The following is a 24,171-nucleotide window of genomic DNA, read 5'->3' as shown; positions in this document are numbered from 1 at the left end:
GGACCTGTGTGTCTGTTTTCTTTGACAGGTAGGGAAGTTTTCAGTCATTATTTTTTCAAATGGTTTTGAATCCCTTGCTCTCTCTCCTCCTTCTGATACCTTCATGATGCAGGTGTTGTTACACTTGATGTCCCAGAGGTCCCTTAAACTATCCTCATTATCTTTTTATTCTTTTTATTTTTGCTGTTCTGTTTGGGTGTTTTTTGCTACCATATTTTTCAAATCACTGATTTGATGTTCTGCTTCATGAAATCTGCTATTGATTCCATATTCTAACATATTCTTCATTTCAGTTACTGTATTCTTTATTTCTGACTGGTTCTTTTTTATTTTCTATTTCCATTTTTATGTTTCTATCTCTTTGTTGAAGTTCTCAATAAGTTTATTGAACACCCTTATAATCAGTATTTTGAATTCTGCGTCTAGTAGATTGCTTATCTCCATTTTGCTTAGTTTTTTCTGAAGTTTTATTCTGCTCTTTCATTTGGGACCTGTTTCCTTGTTTCCTCATTTTGGCTGCCTCCCTGTTTTTGTTTTTATGTATCAGGTAGAGGTGTTATGTCCTTTGGTCTTGGCATTGTGCGCTTATGTAGTAGATGTCCTATAGGACCCTGTGGTGCAGTCTCCGTGGTCCCCTGAACTGAGTGCTCTTGGTATGTTTTTTGTGTGGGTTAAGTGAGCCCTCCTGTTGCAATTAAACCTGGATTGCTGTTGGCATATTAGTGGGAGGGATTGACCCTCAGGCTCATTGGTCTATGGACTAGCCATGACTATAGTGGAGGAGCTGTTGTTCACCAGCTGATCCCATTGAGAGTCAGGGCCCTCGTGCTGAGTCCACTCTATGGGTATGCCATTTATGGAGCTAATGGACTGGTGCTCTGGTGTTGTGTGAAGCTAGCCACCAGGTATGCTGGTTCTGGGGCTCTTGGGAGAAACTCTGGTGCAGACCAAGGTCACCTCTGCCTGTGCCAGCTGTGGGCCACCTGCTAGGAGCTACAATGTGATCTGTAGATGGTTGCCGTCTGTGCTGGGCTTGGAGGTGCCTAGAAGAAGCTCTACTATGAACTGAGGCTGCCTGCCACTCACTCTGGGATTGGGGCTGCTCAGTTAGAGCTACAGGGCATGCCAAGACTGGCTACTGCTTATTTGCGGTTTGTGGACCTTTGAGAGATTTTATTAAAGTCCACAGAATGCACCAGGTTGGCTGCTTCTATGGATTAACCTCTGAAAGAGATCTGGGTGGTCTTTGCATTGGGTATGGTAGAGTCTTATAATGACTATGGTGGGACAAGAGCAGAGGTAGCTAGCGACATTGGGCCACATTGTTGGGGACTCAGATTTAGCATCTGCCTGCACCTACATTTCCTGGGGGGAGAACTTAACAAAGGAGCAATGGTGCCTGCCAGCACTTTAGTCCCAGAGAGAGCTGCCCCTCCAGCCCTCATCAAATAATTCAGTTTCTCCCTGCATTTCCTGGTGCTTTTTGAGTTTCTGTCCCTTCTCTTAACCCTAGGATGAGTGTTTGTGAACGAATGAGTTTGTGTTTGGGCCCATTAAGAAAACTCCTGGGTCTATAGCAGACATTTGTATCCAAATGGAGTGCCCACTGATATTCACAGCTAGCTGTTATGGGGGCTCCTCTTCCTAATACTGGTGCTCTGGGCTGGAGTGCCTGGTGTGGAGCTGGGACCCCTCACTCTTCAGGGGGACCTTCAGAGCTGAGATATTCCTCCTAGTTCTTTTTGTTGTTATTGTTCTTTATCCTCACCCGAGGACATGCTTATTGATTTTAGAGAGAGAGGAAGGGAGGGGGAGAGAGAGGGAAAGAAACATTGATCTGGTTGCCTCTCGTAGGTGCCCTGACCAGGGACTGAATTCACAACTAAGCATATGTCCTGACCAAGTTTATGGGATGATGCTCCAACCAGCTGAGCCACACTGGCCAGAACATTCCTTCCAATTGTTAACCACCACACCTGGGTGTGGGACCAGCCTGTTTAGCATCTCCCCTCCTACCAGTCCTGACATGGGTTCCTCATATCCTTAGTTGTAGGACTTAGTTAGTCTTCAGGTGGTTCTAAGGGCGGTTGCTCTATAATTTACTTGTAATTTTGATGTGATTGGGGGAGGGGGAAGGTGAACACAACATTCACCTTCTTTGCCATCTTGACCAGAAAAGTCTTTCATGACTGTTTTTTTAATTTCTAGAATATACATATTTTTAAATATTTGTGTATACATACATTTATGTATATATGAACACAGAGAAATGGCTTTTTTCCAAAATTCCCTTTTCTTTTTTACCATGTCTTTATTTATGTTTATTCTATTATTTTTATATTTTTAAGATTATCTATTTATTTTTGAAGATGGGGAAGGGAAGGAGAAAGAAGAGAGAAACATCAATGTGTGGTTGTCTCTCGCACACCCCCTACTGGGGTCCTGGCCCCTCAACCCAGGCATGTGCCCTGACTGGGAATCGAACTAGCAACCATTTGGTTCTCAGGCCAGCACTCAATCCACTGAGCCACACCAGCTAGGCCTTATCTGTTTAATTAGCACATAAAATTGTGCACATTGCACATAATCAGTTTATGGTCTCTATCCCATTTTTTAAATTATCCCAAGTTCTTGAAGGCCTAACCTTGTCATTTGTTATGTCTTTTGACTTTGACTTGCAATGGATTGTTTTCTTCTATTTTGGATGGTCAGCCTGTCTTTAGAGGACAGAATCTGCTGAGGTTCTAGGTGGCAGTCTTCTCCAGAGTGATTTATAGTCTTCCTTTCATATCTGTGGGTTCCATATGGGTGGGTTCCACATTTGCAGTTTCAGTCAACTACAGAGTAAAATATTATTAAAAAATTTTTATGTTGTTGGTCAAAAATACTATGTAGTTAGGCCTACAGTGGTGGCATCTGAACTGAAAACATACAGACCTTTTTTTCCTTGTCATTATTCCCTGAACAGTATAGGAGGTGGATAGCTTATATTCATACACTTGCCATTTTATACAAGGGACTTGAGCATCCAAGGATTTTGTGCCCAGGGTGTCCTGGAACCATCTCCCATGGATACTGAGGGAAGACTGTATAGTTACTTCTGCCAAACACCCTGTAATATCACTGGCATGTGACCAACTGAGCATAAATTTCTTGTCCAGGGATTTCTTGAACTACATCTATAGAGTAGAATAGAACTCCCAAAACCACATTAGAGTTAACAGACAAACTAATTGTTACCAATTACTGGGGGTTTGGGAGATGTTATGCTTCCCAGGCTCAGCCTCTTTTTCATCTACATAACTTTTTTTCTAGTTCATTTTTTGTTGCAATTGTAGTCCTTTGAGGGTTCCAGATGTATGTAAAAGCATCAGTTTTACCTTCTGTCCACTTTAAGGGCATATTTCCTGTCCTGCAGGACATTAAAATATAGCAACTTCCAAGATACTTTTAAGTAGGAGTTTAGAATTAGTAATCATGCCGGGGTGATAGGTGTAAACCAAATGTGTGGTCTTGGTTGAAACCCAAGATCCAGCTCACACTGCTGGCTAGCCCCTGCCAGTTCTCTTTGGTTAGAGCCTCAGGTCATTTTCCTTACTTACTTGGCACACTCTTGGAAGCATTTAAAGGGATATCTTATATTTTATCTTACATTTCTAAGTGCTTATACAGTGAGAGCTTTTAGATTTCCTAGTCTGATATATTGGCAGAATAATCTGTCTTTAGTCTTAACATTAGGATCTTTCTCTGTCCTATTTGGTTCATCTTAAGGTAGAACATTAGAAAAAGACAGTGGAGAGACTGGAGAGAGGGGCTAGGGAGGGAAAGAGGAACAGACAGATAGGGAGAGAGAAAAAGTAAGTGGAAGAGGGACAGAGAGACAGGTTGGAAAGATAGAGATGGAGAGGCAGATAGATAAATTGATGGACAGAAAGACGGAGCATGTGAATGAGAGTCACATGTGTACAGAGACATGCATAGACACACATACATCAGGCACAGATGAGACCTAAAGGCCTAGGTCCCATAGATGTGTGGACACAGAGACATGCACTCACAAAGCCACATACATGGATCACCTTTAGGGACATAGGCAGGTGAAAGAGACAAATGAAAAGTAACCAAATCCAAATGTGTTAGAATAATTGCAAAGAATAAATTTGAAGTCGGTGGGAGTAGAAAAGATGACTTTAGGATGAGCTAGAGGAGTTCCAGCCAAGATGGAGGCATAGGTAGAAAACCTTTGCCTCCTTGCACAACCAAAAGGAGGATAACAACCAATCTAAAATCAATAAACAATGAAAAACGCCAGAAAATCAAACTTCATGGAACTCCGACAACCAAGGAATTAAAGAAAAAATCAACCAGAATAACCAGACTGGTAGGGTGGACCACAAGGGCTGACTCAGAAAAACCACAGCAAGGAGGTTTAGGGGGGGGACTTACTGCGAGTTCTGCGGAGCTGGGTGGGAGGGACTGACTTAAGGGGAAAACTGAGACTAAGAGCTGACTGTGGGCTAAGGCTGGGGTTGCCGCAGTGGGAGATACTTCCAGTGTAACATGAGAGTCTTTCGGAAAGTGTGCTAGAGATGAGCAGGCAAGCTGCATTGTTAGCTCTCTGACCCCTCCCCCACAGGCAGCACAGCAAAGAGAGTTGCCCTGCCTGGGTGAATACCTAAGGTTCCACCCCTTATAACTTATCAGGTGCACCAACACAAAGAAATATGGCCCAAATGAAAGAACACAACAAAACCTCAGAACTAAATGATGAGGAGATCACCAACCTATCTGATGGAGAATTTAAAGCCCTGGTAATCAATATGCTCACAGATCTGATTGAGCTTGGTCGAAAAATGAAAAAACAAAGGAAGGATACCCAAAGTAAAATAAAGCAAAAGATTCAGGGAACCAACAGCAACAGAAAGGCAACCAGGACTCACATCAATGATTTGGAACAAAAGGAAGAAATAAACATCCAATTGGATCAGAACGAAGAAACAAGAACCCAAAAAAATGAAGAGAGGCTGAGGATTCTCTCGGACAACCTGAAACGTTCCAATATCCGAACTATAGGGGTGCCAGAAGGGGAACAACAGCAAGAAATTGAAAACTTCTTTGAACAAATAATGAAGGAAAACTTCCCCAAACTGGCAAAGGAAATAGACTTCCAGGTAGTCCAGGAAGCCTAGACAGTCCCAAAGAATTTGGACCCAAAGAGGAACACAGCAAGGCACATCATCATTAAGTTACCCAAGATTAAAGACAGAGAAAATCCTAAAAGCAGCAAGAGAAAAGGAGAGACTTACCCACAAAGGAGTGCCCATAAGACTATCAGCTGATTTCTCAAAAGAAACCTTGCAGGCAAGAAGGGGCTGGAAAGAAGTCTTTGAAGTCATGAAAGGCAAGGACCTACATCCAAGATTACTCTATCCAGCAAAGCTTTCATTTAGAATAGAAGGGCAGATAAAGTGCTTCCCAGATAAGATCAAGTTAAAGGAGTTCATCATCACCAAGCCCTTATTATGTGAAATGTTAAAGGGACTTAACTAAGAAAAAAAAGATAAAAAACATGAACAATAAAATGACAACAAACTCATAACTATTAACAAATGAACCTAAAAGAAAAGGAAAACAATGAAAACAAAAACTAAGCCTACAACCAGAACAGGAACAGAATCAGAGAAATGAACTTCACACAGAGTGAGTTCAGTGGGGAGGGGGAAGGGAGGAATAGGGGGAAAAGGTACAGGGAAGAAGAAGCATAATTAGTAGGCATAAAATAGATGGGGAGAGATAAAAAATGGTACAGGAAACAAAGGACTCAAAGAACTTGTATGTATAACCCATGGACATGAACTAAGGGGGGAGGGAATGCTGGAGGGTTGGGGGGATAGGGTGGAAAGGGGATAAAGAGGGAAAAATTGGGACAACTGTAATAGCACAATCAATAAAAAATACTTAAAAAAAATTAAGGATGAGCTAGAATTCCAGTACCAGCATTTGCTGTCATAGCTGCTGCGGCTATACAAATAGGATGCTAATGTAGGCTATGGGGCTTGCAGCTTTCTGGTGGCAACCTCATGGAGCAAACTATTGGGGTCAAGCTCTTGACTTTGGTCTCATTTGCACTAATGAAAGGAGGTAATTACTGATTTTCAGGTGGTGGAACAATAATAACTTAAAAAAGTAAACTTAGCTCATTTAAAATGAACAGCCTTTATTTGAATTTATTTTTGCTTTGCATATCATAACCAGATTTAGAAATGTGACTACCTGAAATTGAAATTAAAAATTTGAGACTTTGACCATGTCAAATATTCGTCAAAAGACACAGATCAACCTGGGGTCTTGAAATGCAGAAAAAGGAGGTAGAAGGTGGGAGGTTTTTTGTTGTATGCAGATTTTGTTTTGTCTCCCTTCTATCTATATTATACCAACCACATTTTAGGTCTTGCTGCAACTTTCTCTTTTCCTTTGTACTAGTTTTGCAACCAAAATGACTACAGCTTATCCTAAACATTACATTATTGCATGGATCTTTTATAAAACTGATTCTGGTTTAGAGATTTCTGGCCAAGATGGAGGCATAGGTAGATACACTTTGCCTCCTTGCACAACCAAAAGAAGAACAACAAATTTAAAAAACAGCAAAACAACCAGAACTGCCAGAAAATCGAACTGTATGGAAGTCTGACAACCAAGGAGGTAAAGAAGAAACATTCATCCAGAATGGTAGGAGGGGTGGAGATGAGCAACCGGGTTGGAGAGGACTCACAGCAAAGGGTCAGTGGGAGGACTTGGGCAGGCAAAACGGCAGCTGGTGGACCAGGCAATGCAGTGGTTGACAGACTGGGCAGTCCCACATTTGCATGTGGATAAACCAGGAAGAACAACTGGGGAACAAGACAGACCGTGTAACCCAGAGTTCCAGTTCAGATAAATAAAACCTCAAGACTTGTAGTTGAAAAAACCTGTGGGGTTGCGGTGGCGGGAGGAACTCTCAGCCTCACAGGAGAGTTCATTGGAAAGATCCACAGTGTCCTAGAACATACACAAAACTACCCACTGGGACTCAGCATCAGAAGGGCCTCATTTGCTTGTGGGTCACAGAGGAAGTGACTGAAAGCTTGCTGAGAGCTGAGCAAGTGGCATTGTTCCCTCTCGGACCCCTCCCCTATGTACAGGGCCACAATGCAGAGATGTGGATTGCCTTGCCCTGGCAACTACCTACAGCTCTGTCCCTTACTATATATCAGGAACACCAAGACAAAAAATTATGGCCCAAATGAAAGAACAGACTAAAGCTCAAAAAAAAAAAAAAATAGAACTAAGTGATAAAGAGATAGCTAGCCTCTCAGATGCAGAGTTCAAAACACTGGTAATCAGGATGCTCACAGAAATGGTTGAGTACGGTCGCAGAATAAAGGGAAAGGTGAAGGCTCTGCAAAATGAAATAAAGGAAAACGTACAGGGAACGAACAATGACGTGAAACAAATCGGGACTGAAACCAATGTTTTGGAGCAGAAGGAAGAAATAAACATTTAACCAAAACAGAATGAAGAAACAAGGATTCCAAAAAATGAGGAGAGGCTTATGAACCTCTGGGACAACTTTACATGTTCCAACATCTGAATCATAAGGGTGCCAGGAGAAGAGGAAGAGCAAGAAACTGAAAACTTATTTGAAAAAATAATGAAGGAGAACTTCCCTAATAGATCTTCCTTAAAAGAACTTCCTGGACCAGGAAGTCCAGGTAGCTCAGAGAGTCCCAAAGAACTTGGACCCAAGGAAGCACACACCAAGGCACATCATAATTACATTACCCAAGATGAAAGATAAGGGGAGAGTCTTAAAAGTAGCAAGAGAAAAGGAGACAGTTACCTACAAAGGAGTTCCCATAAGACTATCAGCTGATGTCTCAAAAGAAACCTTGCAGGCAAGAAGGGGCTGGAAAGAAGTCTTTGAAGTCATGAAAGGCAAGGACCTACATCCAAGATTATTCTATGCAGCAAAGCTATCATTTGGAATGAAGGAACAGATAAAGTGCTTCCCTGGTAAGGCAAATTTAAAGGAGTTCATCATCACCAAGCACTTATTATATGAAAAGTGAAAGGGACTTATGTAAGAAAAAAGATCAATACTATGAATAGTAAAATGACAACAAACTCACCATTATCAACAACCGAACCTAAAAAAACCAAAAACAAATATGAACTAAGCAAACAACTAGAACAGGAACAGATTCACAGAAATGAAGGTCACATGAAGTGTGGAAGGCTGTCGTCAGGAAGGGAGGAGAATGAGGGAAAAGGTACAGGGAATAAGAAGCATAAATGATAGGAACAAAATAGACAGGTGCAGGTTAAGAATAGTATGTGAAATGGAGAAGCCAAAGAACCTACATATATGAACCATGGACATGAACTAGGTGGGGGAATGCTGGTCGGAGGAGGGGTAAAGGGCACAGGGGAATAAAAGGAAATAAAAAATGGGACAACTGTGATAGCGTAGTCAGTAAAATATATTAAAACACCACCACCACCACAACAAAACCTTATGCTTGCTTAAAAGCCAAATGAACAATTGTAGATCATTGATAATGAAACATCTTTGAAAGAACTGAAGAAAATTTGTTTACCTGGCCTGGGAGAATACTGCTCAATTACACCTACTACAAGCATGCTGTTTGATTTTATTTTTCCATTTTGCCAAATTCACTTATTAGGTTCAGTAGTTCTTTGGTGGAGTCTGTGTATACTATCATCTGCAAACAATGACAGTTTTGCTTCCTTCTTTCCAATTTAGATGCCTTTTATTTCTTTTCTTGTCTGATTGCTGTGGCTAGGACTTACAATACTATGTTGAATAGGAGTGGTGAAAGCAGATATCCTTGCTTTCTTCCTGATGTGAGTGGAAAAGCTTTTAGTTTTTGCCCATTGAGTATGATCCTGGCTGTAGGTCTCTCATATATGGCCTTCATTCGGTTGAGGAATGCTCCCTGTATTCCTGCTTTGCTGAGTGTTTTTATCATAAATTGATGCTGTACCTTATCTAATGCTTTTTCTGAATCTGTTGACATGATCATGTGATTTTTGTCTTTGCTTTTGTTTATGTGACATATTATGTTTATTAAATTGCAAATATTGTACCATCCTTGCATCCCTGGGATGAATCCCATTTGGTCATGGTGTATGATCTTTTTAATGTATTACTGGATGTGGTTTGCCAATGTTTTGTTGAGGATTTTAGTGTCTATGGTCTTCAGCCATATTGGCCTGAAGTTTTCTTTCTTTGTTGTGTCTTTATCTGGTTTTGGGATTAGGATGATGTTGGCTTCATAAAAAGAATTTGGGAGTTTTCCATCTTCTTGGATTTTTTTGAACAGTCTGTGAAGGATAGGGGTTAGCTCATCCTTAAATGCTTTGTAGAATTCTTCTGTGAAACATCTAGTCCAAGGGCTTTGTGTGTTGGGAGTTTTTTGATTACTGCTTCGATTTCGTCTGCTGTTATTAGTCTGTTCAGGCTTTCTGCTTCTTCTTCAATGAGTTTTGGAAGATTATATTTTTCTATTAGTCGATTTCACCTAGGTTTTCAAATATCTTGGCATATGGTTCTTTGTAGTAATTTCTAACAGTCCTTTGTACTTATGTGGTATCCGTTGTAATGTCTCCTCTTTCATTTCTGATTGTGTTTATTTGGGTCCTCTCTCTTTTTTTTCTTGACAAGTTTACCTAAAGGCTTGTTGATTTTATCTTTTCAAAGAACAAGCTCCTGGGCTCATCCTTCGAATTGTGCTTTTAGTCTCCATGCCATTTAATTCTGCTCTGATCTTGGTTATTTCCTTCATTGTACTTGCTCTGGGTTGTCTTTGTTGTTGTTCTTTGAGTTCTTGTAGGTGTAGGGTTAGGTTTATTTGAAATGTTTCTATGTTTTGTAGGTCTGTATTTCTGTGAACTTCCCTCTCAGGAATGCCTTCACTGTGTCCCATAAGTTTTGGATGGTCATGAGTTCATTTTCATTTGTTTCTAGAAACTTTTTGATTTCTTCCTTGATCTCATTCTTGAGCCATTCACTTTTTAATAGCATGCTGTTCAATCTCCATGAGCCTGAGTGTTCCTGGGTTTTTTACTTGAGATTGTTTCTGGTTTCAGTCCCTTGTGGTCAGAGAAAATGCTTGATATGATTTCAATTTTCTTGAATTTGTTGAGGCTTGTTTTGTGGCCTATCATGTGTTCTTTGAAAATGTTGTATGTGCATTTGAAAAGAATGTGTATTTTGCTTCTTTGGGATGAAAGGCTCTATAGATATTAGTTAAGTCCATTTGATCTAGGACATCGTTCAATGCCACAATACCTGTGTTGATACTTTGTTTGGAAGATACCCATTTTTTGACAGTAGGGTTTGAAGATCCCCTACTATAATAATGTTGCTGTCAATATATTTCTTGAAGTCCTCTAAGATTTTCTTTATGGATTTCGGTGCTACTATGTTGGCTGCATATATATTTACGATGTTTATGTCTTCTTGATAGATTATTCCCTTGAGTACTATGAAGTGACATTCTGTGTCTCTTTTTATGGCCATTTTTTTTGAAGTCTGTTTTGTCTGATAAGAGTATTGCTAACCCAGCTTTTTTCCCCTGTCCATTTGCTTTGAATATTTTTTCCAACCCTTCACTTTTAGTCTGTGTAGGTCCTTTGTCCTGAGGTGTTTCTCTTGTAGGCAGTATATGTGTGTGTCATGCTTTCTTATTAATTCAGATATTCTGTGTCTTCTGATGAGAACATTTAATCCATTTATGTATAAGGTTTTTATTGATAGGTACTTATTCATTGCCACTTTTTTGTACCTATATTCCTCTCTCTCTCACTCTTTTCTTTCCTCCTTAAAGAAGTCCCTTTAGCATGTCTTACAGAGCTGGTTTGCAGGTGGTATATACTTTTAGCCTTCTTTTGTCTAGGAAACTCCTTATTTGGCCTTCCACTTTAATTGAGAGTCTTGCCGGATAGAGTAGTCTTGGTTGTAGGCCTTTGCTTTTCATTACTTGGAATATTTTTTGCCATTCTCTTCTGGCTTGGAACATTTCCATTGAGAAGTCAGTTGCTAGTCTTATCGGGGCTCCCTTGTATGTTACTTCCTGGTTCTCCCTTGCTTCTGTTAAGATTCTTTCTTTGTGTTGGAATTTTGCTATTTTATTTATGATGTGTCTTGAAGTGGGCCTCTTTGGGTTCCTCTTGATTGGGACTCTCTGTGTTTCCTGGATGTATGTGACTTTTTCTCTCATCAAATTAGGGAAGTTTTCCATCATTACTTGTTCAAACAGGTTTTCTATCCCTTGCTCTTCTTCTTTTAGTTCTGGTATCCCTTTTATACGGATATTGTGTTTCATGTTGTCTGCCCATTCTCTTAACACCTCTCGTTCTGTCTGAGTCTCTCTTGCTTTTGTTGCTCCTTCTGGGTGTTTCTTTCTACCTTGTCCTCCAGCTAGCTGATTCGATCCTCTGCTTCATTGAGTCTGCTTTTGATTCCTTCCACTGTTATTCAGTTCAGAAATTGTATTTTTCATTTGCTCTTTGCCCTTGTTGATAGTCTATTTCCTTTTCCTTGTTGATATAGTTTGCAGTGAGTTCATTGTAGTTTCCCTGTAGTTTTTGATAATTCTCTGTGCGCTCATTGGGCTTCGTTATAACCATTGTTTTGAACTCAGTATCTGATAGTTGACTTGCCCCTATTTCATTTAGCATTCTTTCTGAGGCTTCCTCTTTTCCTTTCATTTGGGGATTGTTTCTTTGTATTCCCATTGTTTTTGAGACTGTTCTTGTTAGCGTCTGTTTCTTAAATTGATCTGTTCTGATTCCCTGGGTTTATGGTGTGAACTTCTAGGGTAGGAGACCTATGAGATTCGGTGGTGCAATCTCCTTGATCTCCTGAATTTCCTGCTTTTGGGCTGTCGTTTATGTTGGTTCTGTGGATGTAGTTTGGTTTTGATTGTTGTTGTGTCTTTTTTTGATGGGTCTTTCCCTTCAGCTTGTTAACTGATGGTCAGTCCTCCCACCATGTTGTGTATGCTGTTATGCGGGTTTGGAGAGGTTGTATTGAAACTGGTTCTTCTGTCTGTCCATGGTTTTGAAGTTTCTGTCTCACTATTGTTCAGTTGTTGGTTATGTGTAATTTCTCTACCATTTTGTTGTAATTCTGGATTGGTTCTGGGTGGAGGTTAGTGGAGGTTAGTGCCGCTTCCACTCACTCCCTTCACTTTCTTCTATTATTTTCTGTTAGTTGTTCCTTTGTTGACGGGTTGTCTCTTGCAGCAGTTATAGTGGTGTTCAAGCTCTCACCTACTCTTTTATGTGATCACTTGGAGGGGGAAGGCAAAGTGGTTTAAGACAGCAGGAGAGTATTCTATGGGATTTAAAGTACCAACTCACAGAGAAGAGATGGGAGATTCTTTTGGTATGTATAGTGGTAACAGTCGTATTTCACCCAACTAGCCACGTTTTAGAACGTTTGAAGAAAGACAAGACTCTTGTTAGAGGGGGAAGGATTTTGAGTTAGATCCAGAAAACATTGAGTTTGTGGGAGGTCACATTATAGGATAGAGAATAGGTTTGCAGTGTGAGAGAATATAGTTGACCACAACTGTAATTAATTTCCTGAAATGGGCTAAGATCTGAGTGCTGTGTATTATTTACTATTGTATGGAACAACAATTATTTACAATAGTACTGGAACAACAGTCACATGACAGAATCTTTGTGATCTGAGAACAAGAATAGGAAGTACACGACTTAGAGTAGTGTGATATTGGCACACAAGTGAAGTGATAGAAGGAAAATTGAAAATACACTATGAAAGAGGGACAAGGAAAACAAGTCAAACAATGTGATTAAACCAACAATATGAAAACTAAACAAAAAGGAGAGAAATAAAAAAGTACTAATAAAAGAAGTAAAATAATGAAAACATATAATACAAATAAACAATAACTTGCAAGTTCTCTGGAATAGGAAAGTGAAATTTGTCTCAGTTTCTCAGTTGTTATGATGATCCTTCTTTGGTTCTGACTCTGGTCGTTTCATAGCTCCAGGTCTTATTGTCTACTTTTCGGGGGTGGGGAGGGATGTGGGAAAGAAGGAAGGAAGGAAAGGAGGAAAGAAGGAAGGAAAAAGAAAAGGAAGGAAAAGGAAAAGGACCTCCTTCTGGTTTTAAACTGACCAAGGGAGTTCTGCTGGTCTTCCTGGCTGCAGCAGGCTGAGGGGGGTTGGGTTTCACTTTCCTGGCTTCCTGTGGTTTTGTGGGGATGGGGACCAGGTGTGGGCCCCACTCTTCACAGTTGCCCAGCCTCCAGCCCAGTTCCTCAGTTTGCTGCCAGGCCCCCAGGGCCCCCCCTGTGCCAGGCCTTGCAGTTGGCCTCAGTCCACCAGTTGTGCTGTCCTTAAAGTGCACCAATTAGGGGCAACTCACATACCACCTTCTCCATCTTTGCTGTCTTAAGTGCTAGGGACTTGCAGAGTCTCTTCAGGGTAGTTTGGCTCCCCCACTAAGTTAAGTCTTTCTGGGGACTGCCTAACTCCCAGAGCCCTGCTGCTCTCCTCAGTGGGGGGCGCCTCCTCCTTCCTCTTAGCCAGTCTGGCTCTGCAGGGGGAGGCTGGTGCGGTGGGTGTGGGTGCAGGTAGCTGGGGCTGCTGCCCCGTGGTCGAGCAGCCTCTGCTGCTGTGGCGTTGGGGGTCGTGGGCGTACCCGCGGTGGCTACTGGACTGGTCACACACCTCTAGCGAGGCGGTTTTGGGTGCTTGCAGCTGCAGTGGCAGTTGTGAGCATGCAGCCTCCACTTTTGTGGTGGTGGGGGCTGGCGTGCAGCTGGGGTGGAGGGGCGGCTAAGCTCGCGGGCGCCTCTTGGGCAGCGGTGGTGGGCGTGTGCTGCTGGGGCAGCGGTCCTGAGTGTGCAGCTTCTGCTGCTCAGCCCCAGGGTGGCAGTGTCCCATCCACACTGCTGGGACCCTGGGTGTGGGCAGGTGAGTGCAACTGTGAGGCTGTGACTGTGGTGTCAGGGTGGGGGTGGGCCTGGGCAGAGGCTGCAGGGACACGGCCTGGGAGGTGGGGGCAGCTGCCGTGCTAGAACTGCCTAAACAGCAGGGGAGAGCCTCCCCCACTTTTTTTCCCTCCAAACAAATTCCTTCTGTTCACGTTGCCGCTCCAAGCTAGCACCGGGCCTCTCTCACAACCCAACTTTATAACCAGTCTGGAGACTATCTGGGTCAAGGTCCCTCTTGACCCAACTCCCCTCCCTTCTCCAGAGGTCACCGGCTGCCCAATTTCTCTGGTAATGACCCAGCTAGTGTCCACAGTCTCAGCAGATGTATACTGTCCCTGTGTATGTTTGCCATTTCGTCTTTATTCCCTCCAGCGACTTCAAGAATCCAGGCCCATCCTGGTGCTGTTCAAATCTCCCTGTTTGGTAGGGGAGGGAGCCATTGCCCTGGCTCTTCCAAGAATCCTGTGACAGGCCCAGCAGGCGCTAGGCCTGGGGCTGCAGCCACTCTAGTCCTGGCGCTGGTCCCAGGGACTTTATTGTCCCAAAGCAATCTCCTTACTGTCTGATTTTTCAATGTCCTCTACAATTTTTGGCCTCCAACCTTCATACATGCTGGGATACTGTTGGCTGTTCAGTCTGTTCCTCAGAAGATGGGCTAGATGTTCCATCTGTGAACAGGAGGAAGTGGACTCCACTCCCACCTATCTGTCACCATCTTCTGATCGCCACATTTTCAACTTAGAACATACACTTGATCTTTTTTGTTCTTTATCGTCAGTATATGAAACGCAACAGTACGTGGCATCTAGAAGAAGCTCATTGATTGATGAATGCATGTATAAAAACCATGCAGGGTGAACTGGCTTCGCCAAACCCCCCAGTATTCATACCGGGGGTTTATTAGATACTCATGGTATCTAATAAAATGGTAATTTACCCCATCATATTTTAATTTTGAAGGCAAATATGAAATAGAAATAACATCTTGAAGTCATCTAAATACATGTTTTGTCTCACCATTAATTGAGTATAGCTATTTGGAAATCAAGAGTATATTTGTTAGGAGCATGAAATAGTTCATGTAGATAATAGGAAGGTAAAGTACTACCCCAAAGTGATCTTTTTTTTTTTTTTAATCCTCACCCGAGTATATATTTATTGATTTACAGAGAAGGGGCAGAGAGAGAGAAACATCAATTGGTTGCCTCCTGTATGTATCCCAAGCAGGGATTGAAACTGCAACCTAGGTATGTGCCCTCACCGGGATTTAAACCTTTTGGTATAAGGAATGATGCTCCAACCAGCTGAACTACCCAGCCAGGGCACCAGAGTGATCTTTTGACATCAAGAGGATTAAACATAAACATGACACGTAGTGGAGACTAAATGCATGTTTATTCAACTTAACTGAATTCATTGAACAGCTTTGCCAGGAAAATGAAAAAACAGCATAAATTTGTGAATCTGGGAGGGTCCAATGCTTTGCTTAAGCTATTTTGTTTTGTACACTCACTGTTCTCTATCCCATAGGATTTGGTAAGCTATTTTGTTCTTTATTATTCACTAACTGGTCCTATGCTCCGATGGTATCAAGTACTTCATCTGTTCTCACTGACTACATTGTAAGGTTATTAGAATGAACTGTATTTCACCCTTCTTTGTGACCCTCTCAGCAGTTGACCAGATGCTGACCTTCCTTGCTGCAGAGCTGTTGGCCCCTGTGTAGTGTAGTGTCACTAGTGAACTCATCTTCGTGAGTCTTTTCTTAGAGATAGAAATACTGTAGTGGGGCTTCACTCTTTTTAGTAAGGGCAGTAGTTTCTGCTAAAATGACAGCTAAATGCATCCAGCCAAGTAAATATTGGGTTGGCCAAAAAGTTTGGTGTTTTTCGTAGATGGCTCTAGTAGCACTTTCTTGTCTTTAATTTCATTTGAAACAATTTTGTTAGATTGTATTGTGACAGCTGTCATATCAGCATGCATTTGTAAAAAAGCTTATCGAAATTGGTAAATTTTTGTGTAGCCATTTTAATAGTGAAGTTGGAAGAAAATATGCAACATTTTCAGCATATTGTGCTTTAGTAGTTCAAGAAAGGTAAAAACACAACTGAAACACAACAAAAGATTTGCGCAGTGTGTGGAGAAGGTGTTGTGACTGATCCAACATGTCAAAGGTGGTTTGCGAAGTTTCATGCTGGAGATTTCTCGTTGGACAATGGTCCACAATCCTGTAGACCATTTGAAGTTGATAGTGATCAATTTGAGACATGAATTGAGAATGGTCAACATTCTACCACATGGGAGATAGCTGACATACTCAAAATATTCAAGTCAATAATGTTATTGGTGAAAATGAAAAATGTGTCTTTTATTTTCCTGAGAAAACTAAACAGACTTTTTGGCCAACCCAATATTTAAGTCTTATAAATTATTTTTCTGGATATGTTAGTATATCAGGTGTTTCAAGAGCTTGCTGGGGGTGGGTGAGAAAAGTCAAAGCTGTATGTGCTCTGGAAAGGCGGGTCTGAGTGGAGGGGTAGAGCTGTGTGAATTTCCCAGAGGGGATTGGGGGACCATCATGGAGTATTTAACATAGTAGTGGTTTGAAGGAGGATTATTAACAATTAGTGTTTAAATTGCGATGTTAAAATATGTGGAATTATTGTCAGAACTGACTTTAGCAGAGTGGTTAGCATTCTTTAGCAGTGAAGTTTATTTCATCTGTGATTTCTAATTTTAAGCTTAGTATTTCATGAATTTCTTCTTTTTAATTCTTGCCAGTCAGAAACATCACTGAACCAATGTGAGACCACTGCACTCTTCCAGTTGTGTCCCATATTGTATTGCATTTGGGGCATAATTTTTCCTGATTTTCTGCAGTGTTGGGATTTTTTTCTCTATGGCTAATGTAGCTGTTTGGTCACACTTGACTTCACACTTTAAGCTTGATATGGCAGGTTTATTTTGTTTGGCTTGTGAGAATGCCTTTTCCCAATTTTTTGTTCCTGGAAAAATTGGAGTTCCCTTGCCAAAGCACATTTTGTAATTAACATTTCTTCTCAAGATCTGGGACTGCTCTCTTAAACGTGATTTGTAGGAAACACCTGGCAATTCTTCATACCTTTGTTCTCTGCCATTCTGATGTTTAAATCAGTACTAAATCAGCTGGGTTCTTCAGTTCAGCCACCTTCACATGTAGGGTTACTCAGAGAAATTTGTCCTTCAGACATGCCCTGTACAAAGTTAAAATTAGCCCATTGGCTTGCCCCTGGTGTAGAGTTTTATTACTTTATACTCTATAGTTTTGAAATATAAATCTGGGTTAGGATTGAAAAAAATGCAAACCAGCATGTTATTGAATGTTTTTTCCTAAGAAATGTCCTGGCAGCTCCTGAATTTTGCCCCTTAACCTATATAACCATCTGGCCATGCTTTCAAATAAAGATTTGCTGATAAGCTTAATCTTCTTCAGCATTGTTGCATATTCTTATATCCAGAAGCAGGGATTTCCTTGATTTTCCTTTGTGTAGAAACTTCTTGGTAATCTTGTCCAAGATCTGATTCCAAAATTTAAATTCCCTAGAGAACCTAACAAAAGGTTATGTGAGCCCAGCTGAGGGGCATCTGGATTTTCCTCTGTATCAGCCTTTGCCTTCCTCTTATCTCAGGCTCCAGTCCTTCTAGGGCATTTGGGATTTGAGGCAAGGTCTGGCTTAGTAGGGACTATGGCAAAAGCTCTATACTACAGAACTCTAGCTGGAGACCAGAGTTCTGATCCCATTCTGTTATTAGCCAGCTAGATACCTGTCCGTCTCCCTCACCTCATCTGTATCATGTCAAACTCTGATCTTGAAGCATCCTCTGATCTCTTCATGACTTGCTCTGTGTCTCTGAACTGAGTAGAGATAACAGCTGGCCTGTCAGCCACACAGGAAACCACCAGTGACACAGTGAGCATTAGGATCAGACCTATAGTTATAACTTGATCATAAAGGTAAATGCAAATCTTCATGTCTCCCTTGATAGGAAGAGTGTGAAACATGATTCCTGCTACTGGGTTCTGCCCAGAAGAACAAGCAGTATCCTACCTTTTCCCCATGGCCCCATTTAGACCAGGAAGTGTGTACAGTAGAAACACGGTACCTGCTGGCAGTATGAGGGCTCCTCCACTCAGGGTCCTCTGTGCCAGTCACTTTTCCTTGTGAGTTCCTACAGCAGGTGGACAGTGTTGGTGGCTGTGTGTGCATCTTCCTGACTTCTGGTTGTATGTGCATCTTCCTGACTTCTGGGAGAGGGTCCAACAGCCACAACAAGAGACCTCTGGAGTGTCTCTTGGCAGCACCAGCATGTGCTGGAGAAATAACAGTCCAACCACCTAGAGCATAATAAGAGCAGAAATCATTTTTCACAAGTTGTTTTTAAAAATAAATGTTTTGAATTATAAAAGGTAAAAAAGTAAACGAATAAAAATATGCTCAATGCAGAAAACTTAGAAAACACAGAAAAGCAAAAGCAAAAAAAAGTGCAGTTGTTAAAGGTAACCAAACATAAGTGTACATTCTTCTAATATATTTTCTATGCATATGCATATTTTTATCATAGAATGATGTCATGCGGCTTTCTTCACCTAATGACATGTTTTTCTATTTCCATGTGAATAAAATATTTTTCACATGATTTTTAAATGGTGGCATAGCTACTTACTATAACAAATATCTCTATTGGAAGCCCTCGGAGTTTGTAAAGTCCCCCATTCTTAGCAATTTCTAGGACTTGTGAAAAGTATAGCACAAAATCCTAATCTCCAGGGAGTTTAGGGATCACCCCTCAGGACTTTATTAAATTTAAAAGCAGGTCTCAATTCCCAAAGAAATAACCCTCTTGTGTTATTTTGGCAACACACAGAAAAGCAAGAGTCTGAATTGGGTATGAAGGAAACAAAGAAATTTGGAGTGCTGACACTGTCTGAGGCTAGTGGAGTGAGTCTTGGTATTCCCCACCCACCTGCCCCACTGCGAGAAGCACTGTATGCACATTGATTTCATTGGTGCTTTTCTATGAGAATGATGGGTTAAGACTTTTGGAAGTTAACTACATCCATCATGGTTGGAATTAGATAAATACTTTCATTTTTCATGTGCCCAAATCCTCCCCCCCCACAAAAAAAGAACTAGTAGCACATTTATTATTTAATTCTTTTATAACAAAATCCTGGTTGAGCAGGAAACCTCAATAGACTCATTTTCATTGGGAAATTTCTGGCCTAACCTTATCTAGTTCACATTGAGGCAAATTTGAAAAATTTCTTTTTGCTTATCTTTCTCCTTCCATGAAAATACAATGCCTTTAGCTCTGAAACTGTACTATACTATATATAGTTTTAATAATTGTCACAGACGAAGCACCAGATAATTGAAGTAGCATTTAAGATTCAATAGCTGTATCTTTTAATCAAGTACCCAGTAGGAGGCCAGGAGCTATAGTGTACTAAGACATTGGCTGATGTAGGAAAAATTGCCTTACTGCAAAGGTTTGTTGAGGATAAGTCTCTGTGGATAAGTGTTTAGGTGTTGCCTTTGGTGTATATACGACCATCCTTGTTTTTCCTTTCCTTGGGTGCTTCTATACAAGATTCCTGAATTGAACTCAATTTTTGTTTTCATTCTGATGCTGGAAGCTGATGTTAAGATCATTCTGACCTTACAATAATTTTGGCATCTCTTCCCTCCCCTATTTTTTTGTTTCCTTACTGATTCTTTCCCTTACGGAATCTTTTTTTTTAGCTGGAGAAACTCTTCTATTATGAAATTCTAAATTGTTATATAACTTATTGACAAGCCTCTAGAGGCCCTTGGAAATTGTTCTAAGGCGGCAATTATAAAACCAAATGCCCATAGAGTTAGGAATGTCCAAAAGTGAGGAGCAGCACCTGATGAGTGTCAGGGAAATGAGAGAGGCAATCACTGGGGACTGGAGCCTCAGGGCCCAGCTTCAGGGGCTGGCAGCATTCCAGTAGATTGTGACCCACACTGCCCAATGATCTAATTTCTCAAGAGAAGCTGGAAATAGGAATTTTTTCTCTGTGGTATATATTTTAAGGGTAAAAGTTATTAAACATTGCCTCTAATGGGAAAAAGAATAACATACGGATCAAACAAAACACATCCATGGCCCAAATTGTGCCACAAATGGTCACTTTGCAGCCTGTGCTCTAAAGGATAAGTATTGCTTTTTCAGAAAATAACAATCTTAATGAAGCAGAGTATAGGAGTACCAATGCAGTTTAAGGATGGGATGTTCTAAAGCACCTTAAACAAAGAAATACCACTCGCTTAACTTTAGCATTTTGATGAGTTGGTTGTAGCACAGAACTCTTTAATTGCATGGTGCAACTCTGTCCTGTTATTTTGTAGTATCCTGGGTACAGAGCAGACTTTAAAAAGGATATGGAGTTTTAGTGTAGTAGATCTCTAGCCAAGTGTCTTAATTTTAGTGTATGACTTTCTCAAATTTCTAAATAACAGTGTTCTCAATTGAACCTAAGAAGACCCTATAAACACACTATTGGATTTTACCATAATATTTGAATGTATTAGCAATTTAAGGTTGAAAAAATTGAAAATTAATCTCAGCTTCCCTTAGTTATCAGATGGATGCTCATGTATTTTCTTTTCTTTTCTTTTCTTTTTTTTTAAGATTTGAACATGGAATTCAATCCTTCAGACCATCCTCGGGCCAGCACAATATTCCTCAGTAAATCTCAGACGGACGGTAGGTTACAAATTTTAAGTTTGTTTTTGTTTTGTTTTGTTTTAAAAAAGAAGGCCCATGTTGGCAACTAGCCTAAGTGTAGAAACTAGATGTGATCCTCAAGGGAAAAATAGAATCCCCTGAAATGACCCACAGATATATTGTTTGGTGGTTCTCTTGGGGTTTCTGTCTTTTGTATTGTAATGTTTTTAGACTTTTCTGTTAGAGCAACTATCCTCATTTTGCCAATCAGCTATTGTGTGTTCTATAGTTTCTATCCTGAGAGTCAGAAATTTTTCTTTAAGAATCGATATTTGCCTAAATTCTCTAAAGATCAGAAGTATTTGGGTTTGGTTTTCTTTTTTTGGACAGAATGTAAAAGACAGCAAAATACGTTTTTGTCCCAGGTGTGTGTAAAATTTCTCCTGGTAATTTTATCTTTCCAGTACTGGCTTATCTCACTGTTCCCTGGCCCTTGGCTATAAAGATACTACAAAACTTATGCAGTATAGTGGACATAAACCTTCTCATTTGGATTCCCATAGAAAAGAGTAGCAGGAAAAGTGTGTTAAATAATGACGTTGTGACCAGGATGTTATATTACAGTGCTGGAGTCCTATGTGAGTCTATGTCCAACTCTTGGCAGATTGCTAAGCTCTAATTTAGAGAAGACCCTGAGTTGACTAGAAACTAATTTAACATATTTAAGACAGTAAGTTCATTATAAGAACTGATAACTCCTCAATAATAATTAGGTAGCAATTTTGACATGATATAATGCTGATATAATATTGGTGATCTTTAATTAAGCAGACCACTAAGCGAATTAGGTGCATTTATTTAAAAAAAAAACAAAACAGTGTTTCCAAGAATAGGAATAAATCATTGTAGGCTTTAAATACTTGTGAAGTTTTGAATGTATTGGGTAAAAACAAAACATTTTTTTCTTGGCCTAGTGAAGTGGGAAGCCATTGGAAGAGGGGTAGGATATTGCAAGGGAAGGAAGGTAACAGTGGGGATGAGGGTTAGGGGCAATGAAAAATAAGAATCAAAAAAATTTTTTGCACTTAATGATAGTGCTGTGAAAACAGGTTTCAAGATTGGCATACTTCTGGGTTTGGTTTTGCTTCCAGTGAATTCAGGGTACAGACTAACAACATTCTGCAAGGTTTCCAACTAGATTTACATGGAGTTGCAGTAGAGCCTATAAGTAGATGACACATACCTTGGTTATCATGGTAAAAGAAAATTCAACAAGTGTCTGGCCTAACAGAAGGATTGCTCTAGAAGTAGTTAGGGAAGCACATATCTTTCCCCTTCACCTCTACTGCAGATTTCCATTCCTCCTTTTTCTTCTGGAACACAGGGTCTCAGTTCCTCTGGCCCTTCTGTTTATTGTTTCAATTTCTCCTTCAATGTTGGCGCTTTCCATTTAGCATGTAAACCTAATGGAGTCTCACAGGTAAAACACAGAAAAATAACCAATACCCTCTCCCTGAGGTGTTCCTCCCTCCTCCTGTTCAGTGAAAGCTTCTCTACCATCTCTACCTTTTCTCTTTCCATTCAGTCATCCACGGAAATCTTCCCTTTACCACCACCACTCTGTGGATGGTGTGTGGTAAGGTTGCCTGAAGACCCTTTGATTTCGTTAGCTCTTGATTGCTCATGGAGCTTGCTGCCATTTAACTATTCCTCCTGTTTTGGCTTCTTATCTTCAAACAGGTAAATTTGCTGAAAACAAGTCCATCTAATGAACGATTGCTTTATAAATAATTAAAAGAAGTAAGTTTTACAATAGGTAAATGTGATAACTTTAATGAGTTAATTCTTTGGTGAATTGATTACTAGAGAATTGATTGTTTGGGAATTTGTCCCAAGAACTCCTTTCCTTTAAGGTCTTTCTCAGATATTTTAATCAACCTTTTTCCATTCTTCCCTTTAATATTAGTATTCTCTAGGGTTCTGTGCTTTACTCTCTCTCTTATCTTTTGGGTCTGCAGAGTTTCTTGCGGCTTCCATGCCAACTCTAATATCTAGCCAGATATATCTCTGCAGTGTTCAAAACCCATTGACTCAACTGCCTGCTGGACATCTTTACAATGAAAGCTGTAGGTTCCTCTAATTTCATGTGTCCCAAACAGAACACAATAACTGCAGTTAACCTCCTGCCTGGGCCCTGCAAGGCCTTGAGTGCTGGAGCTGACCCACAATGGCTTGTGGGAGCTATTGTGCACATTTCTTCCCTGTTCTAAATTCAATGACATTATGGTGGGAGTTTGAAATAGCCATTATGGGAGTCTTGACACCATGGAAATTAGCAGATGCCACAAATCAGGGCTCTTTTTTTTTTTTTTTTTAAGGCAGCACACTATTTCATTCAGGTGATCAATGGTGTATTAATTTTTACCTCTTAAATACTCCTTGAATCTGACTACTCTTTTCTGTTCCCATTGCTGCCACCTTTGTTCAGGCTCATAATTCTTGCTTGGGTCACTGCAGCAGCCTCTGAACTGCCCTTTGACATCCCTTTCAGTGCTGTGCCTATGCTGCTGTTAGTTGAAGAGACTTTTTGCAAATCAGATCTGATTATGTCTCTTCTTAAACTTTTTAAAAAATTATATTTTATTCATTATGCTATTAAAGTTGTCCTGATTTCCCTTTGCCCTACTCTATCCATCAATCCCTGCTCCCTCAGGCAATCCTTCCACCATTGTTCATGTCCATGGGTCATTCCTGTAAGTTCCTACACTTTATATCCCCTTGGCTATTCTCTAACTACCTATTTGTACTTCTTAATCGCCTCACCTCTTCCACCAATTCCCCCACATCTCCCTCCAATCTGGTAACCATCAAAACACTCTCCATATCAATGATTCTGTCTCTGTTCTTCTAGTTTGTTTAGTTTGTTTTTTAGACTGAATTGTTGGTAGATATGTATTTTTGCCATTTTATTGTTCATAGTTTTAATCTTTTTCTTTTCTTAAATAAGTCCCTTTAACATTTCATACAATAAGGTCTTGGTGATGATGAACTACTTTAGTTTTTTCTTGTCCGGGAAGCTCTTTATCTGCCCTTTGATTCTAAGTGATATCTTTGCTGGGTAGGGCAATCTTGGCTGTAGGTCCCCACTTTTCATGACTTTGAATATTTGTTGCCAATACCTTCTAGCCTGCAAAGTTTCTTTTGAAAAATCAGCTGACAATCTTATGGGAACTCCCCTGTAGGTAATTAACTTCTTTTGATACTTTTAAGATCCTCTCGTTATCTTTAACCTTCGACATTTTAATTGTGACGTGTCTTGGAGTGGAGCTCTTTGCGTCCATCTTGTTTGGGAGACTCTGTGCTTCCTGGACTTGCATGTCTTATTTTTTCACCAAATTATGGA

The 24,171-nt window shown here is 40.5% G+C and overlaps 1 protein-coding gene across 7 annotated transcripts in view; it reads left to right on the top strand.

Moving 5' to 3' along the window:
- The window catches only part of CCNY (cyclin Y), a 274,562-nt gene that overhangs the window by 126,436 nt on the left and 123,955 nt on the right, over nucleotides 1-24,171 (top strand). For all 7 annotated transcript variants that reach the window (XM_024574760.4, XM_053922331.2, XM_053922334.2 and 4 more), the window contains one exon: nucleotides 20,733-20,807. In XM_024574760.4, the coding sequence (XP_024430528.1) occupies nucleotides 20,733-20,807 (75 nt within the window). Of the gene's footprint in view, nucleotides 1-20,732; nucleotides 20,808-24,171 lie in introns of those variants that run through there.

Source organism: Desmodus rotundus, chromosome 4 (assembly GCF_022682495.2).
Source record: "Desmodus rotundus isolate HL8 chromosome 4, HLdesRot8A.1, whole genome shotgun sequence".
NCBI lineage: Eukaryota > Metazoa > Chordata > Mammalia > Chiroptera > Phyllostomidae > Desmodus > Desmodus rotundus.
The sequence above is the reverse complement of the archived record's forward strand: the minus strand, read 5'-3'. Positions and strand labels throughout refer to the sequence as shown.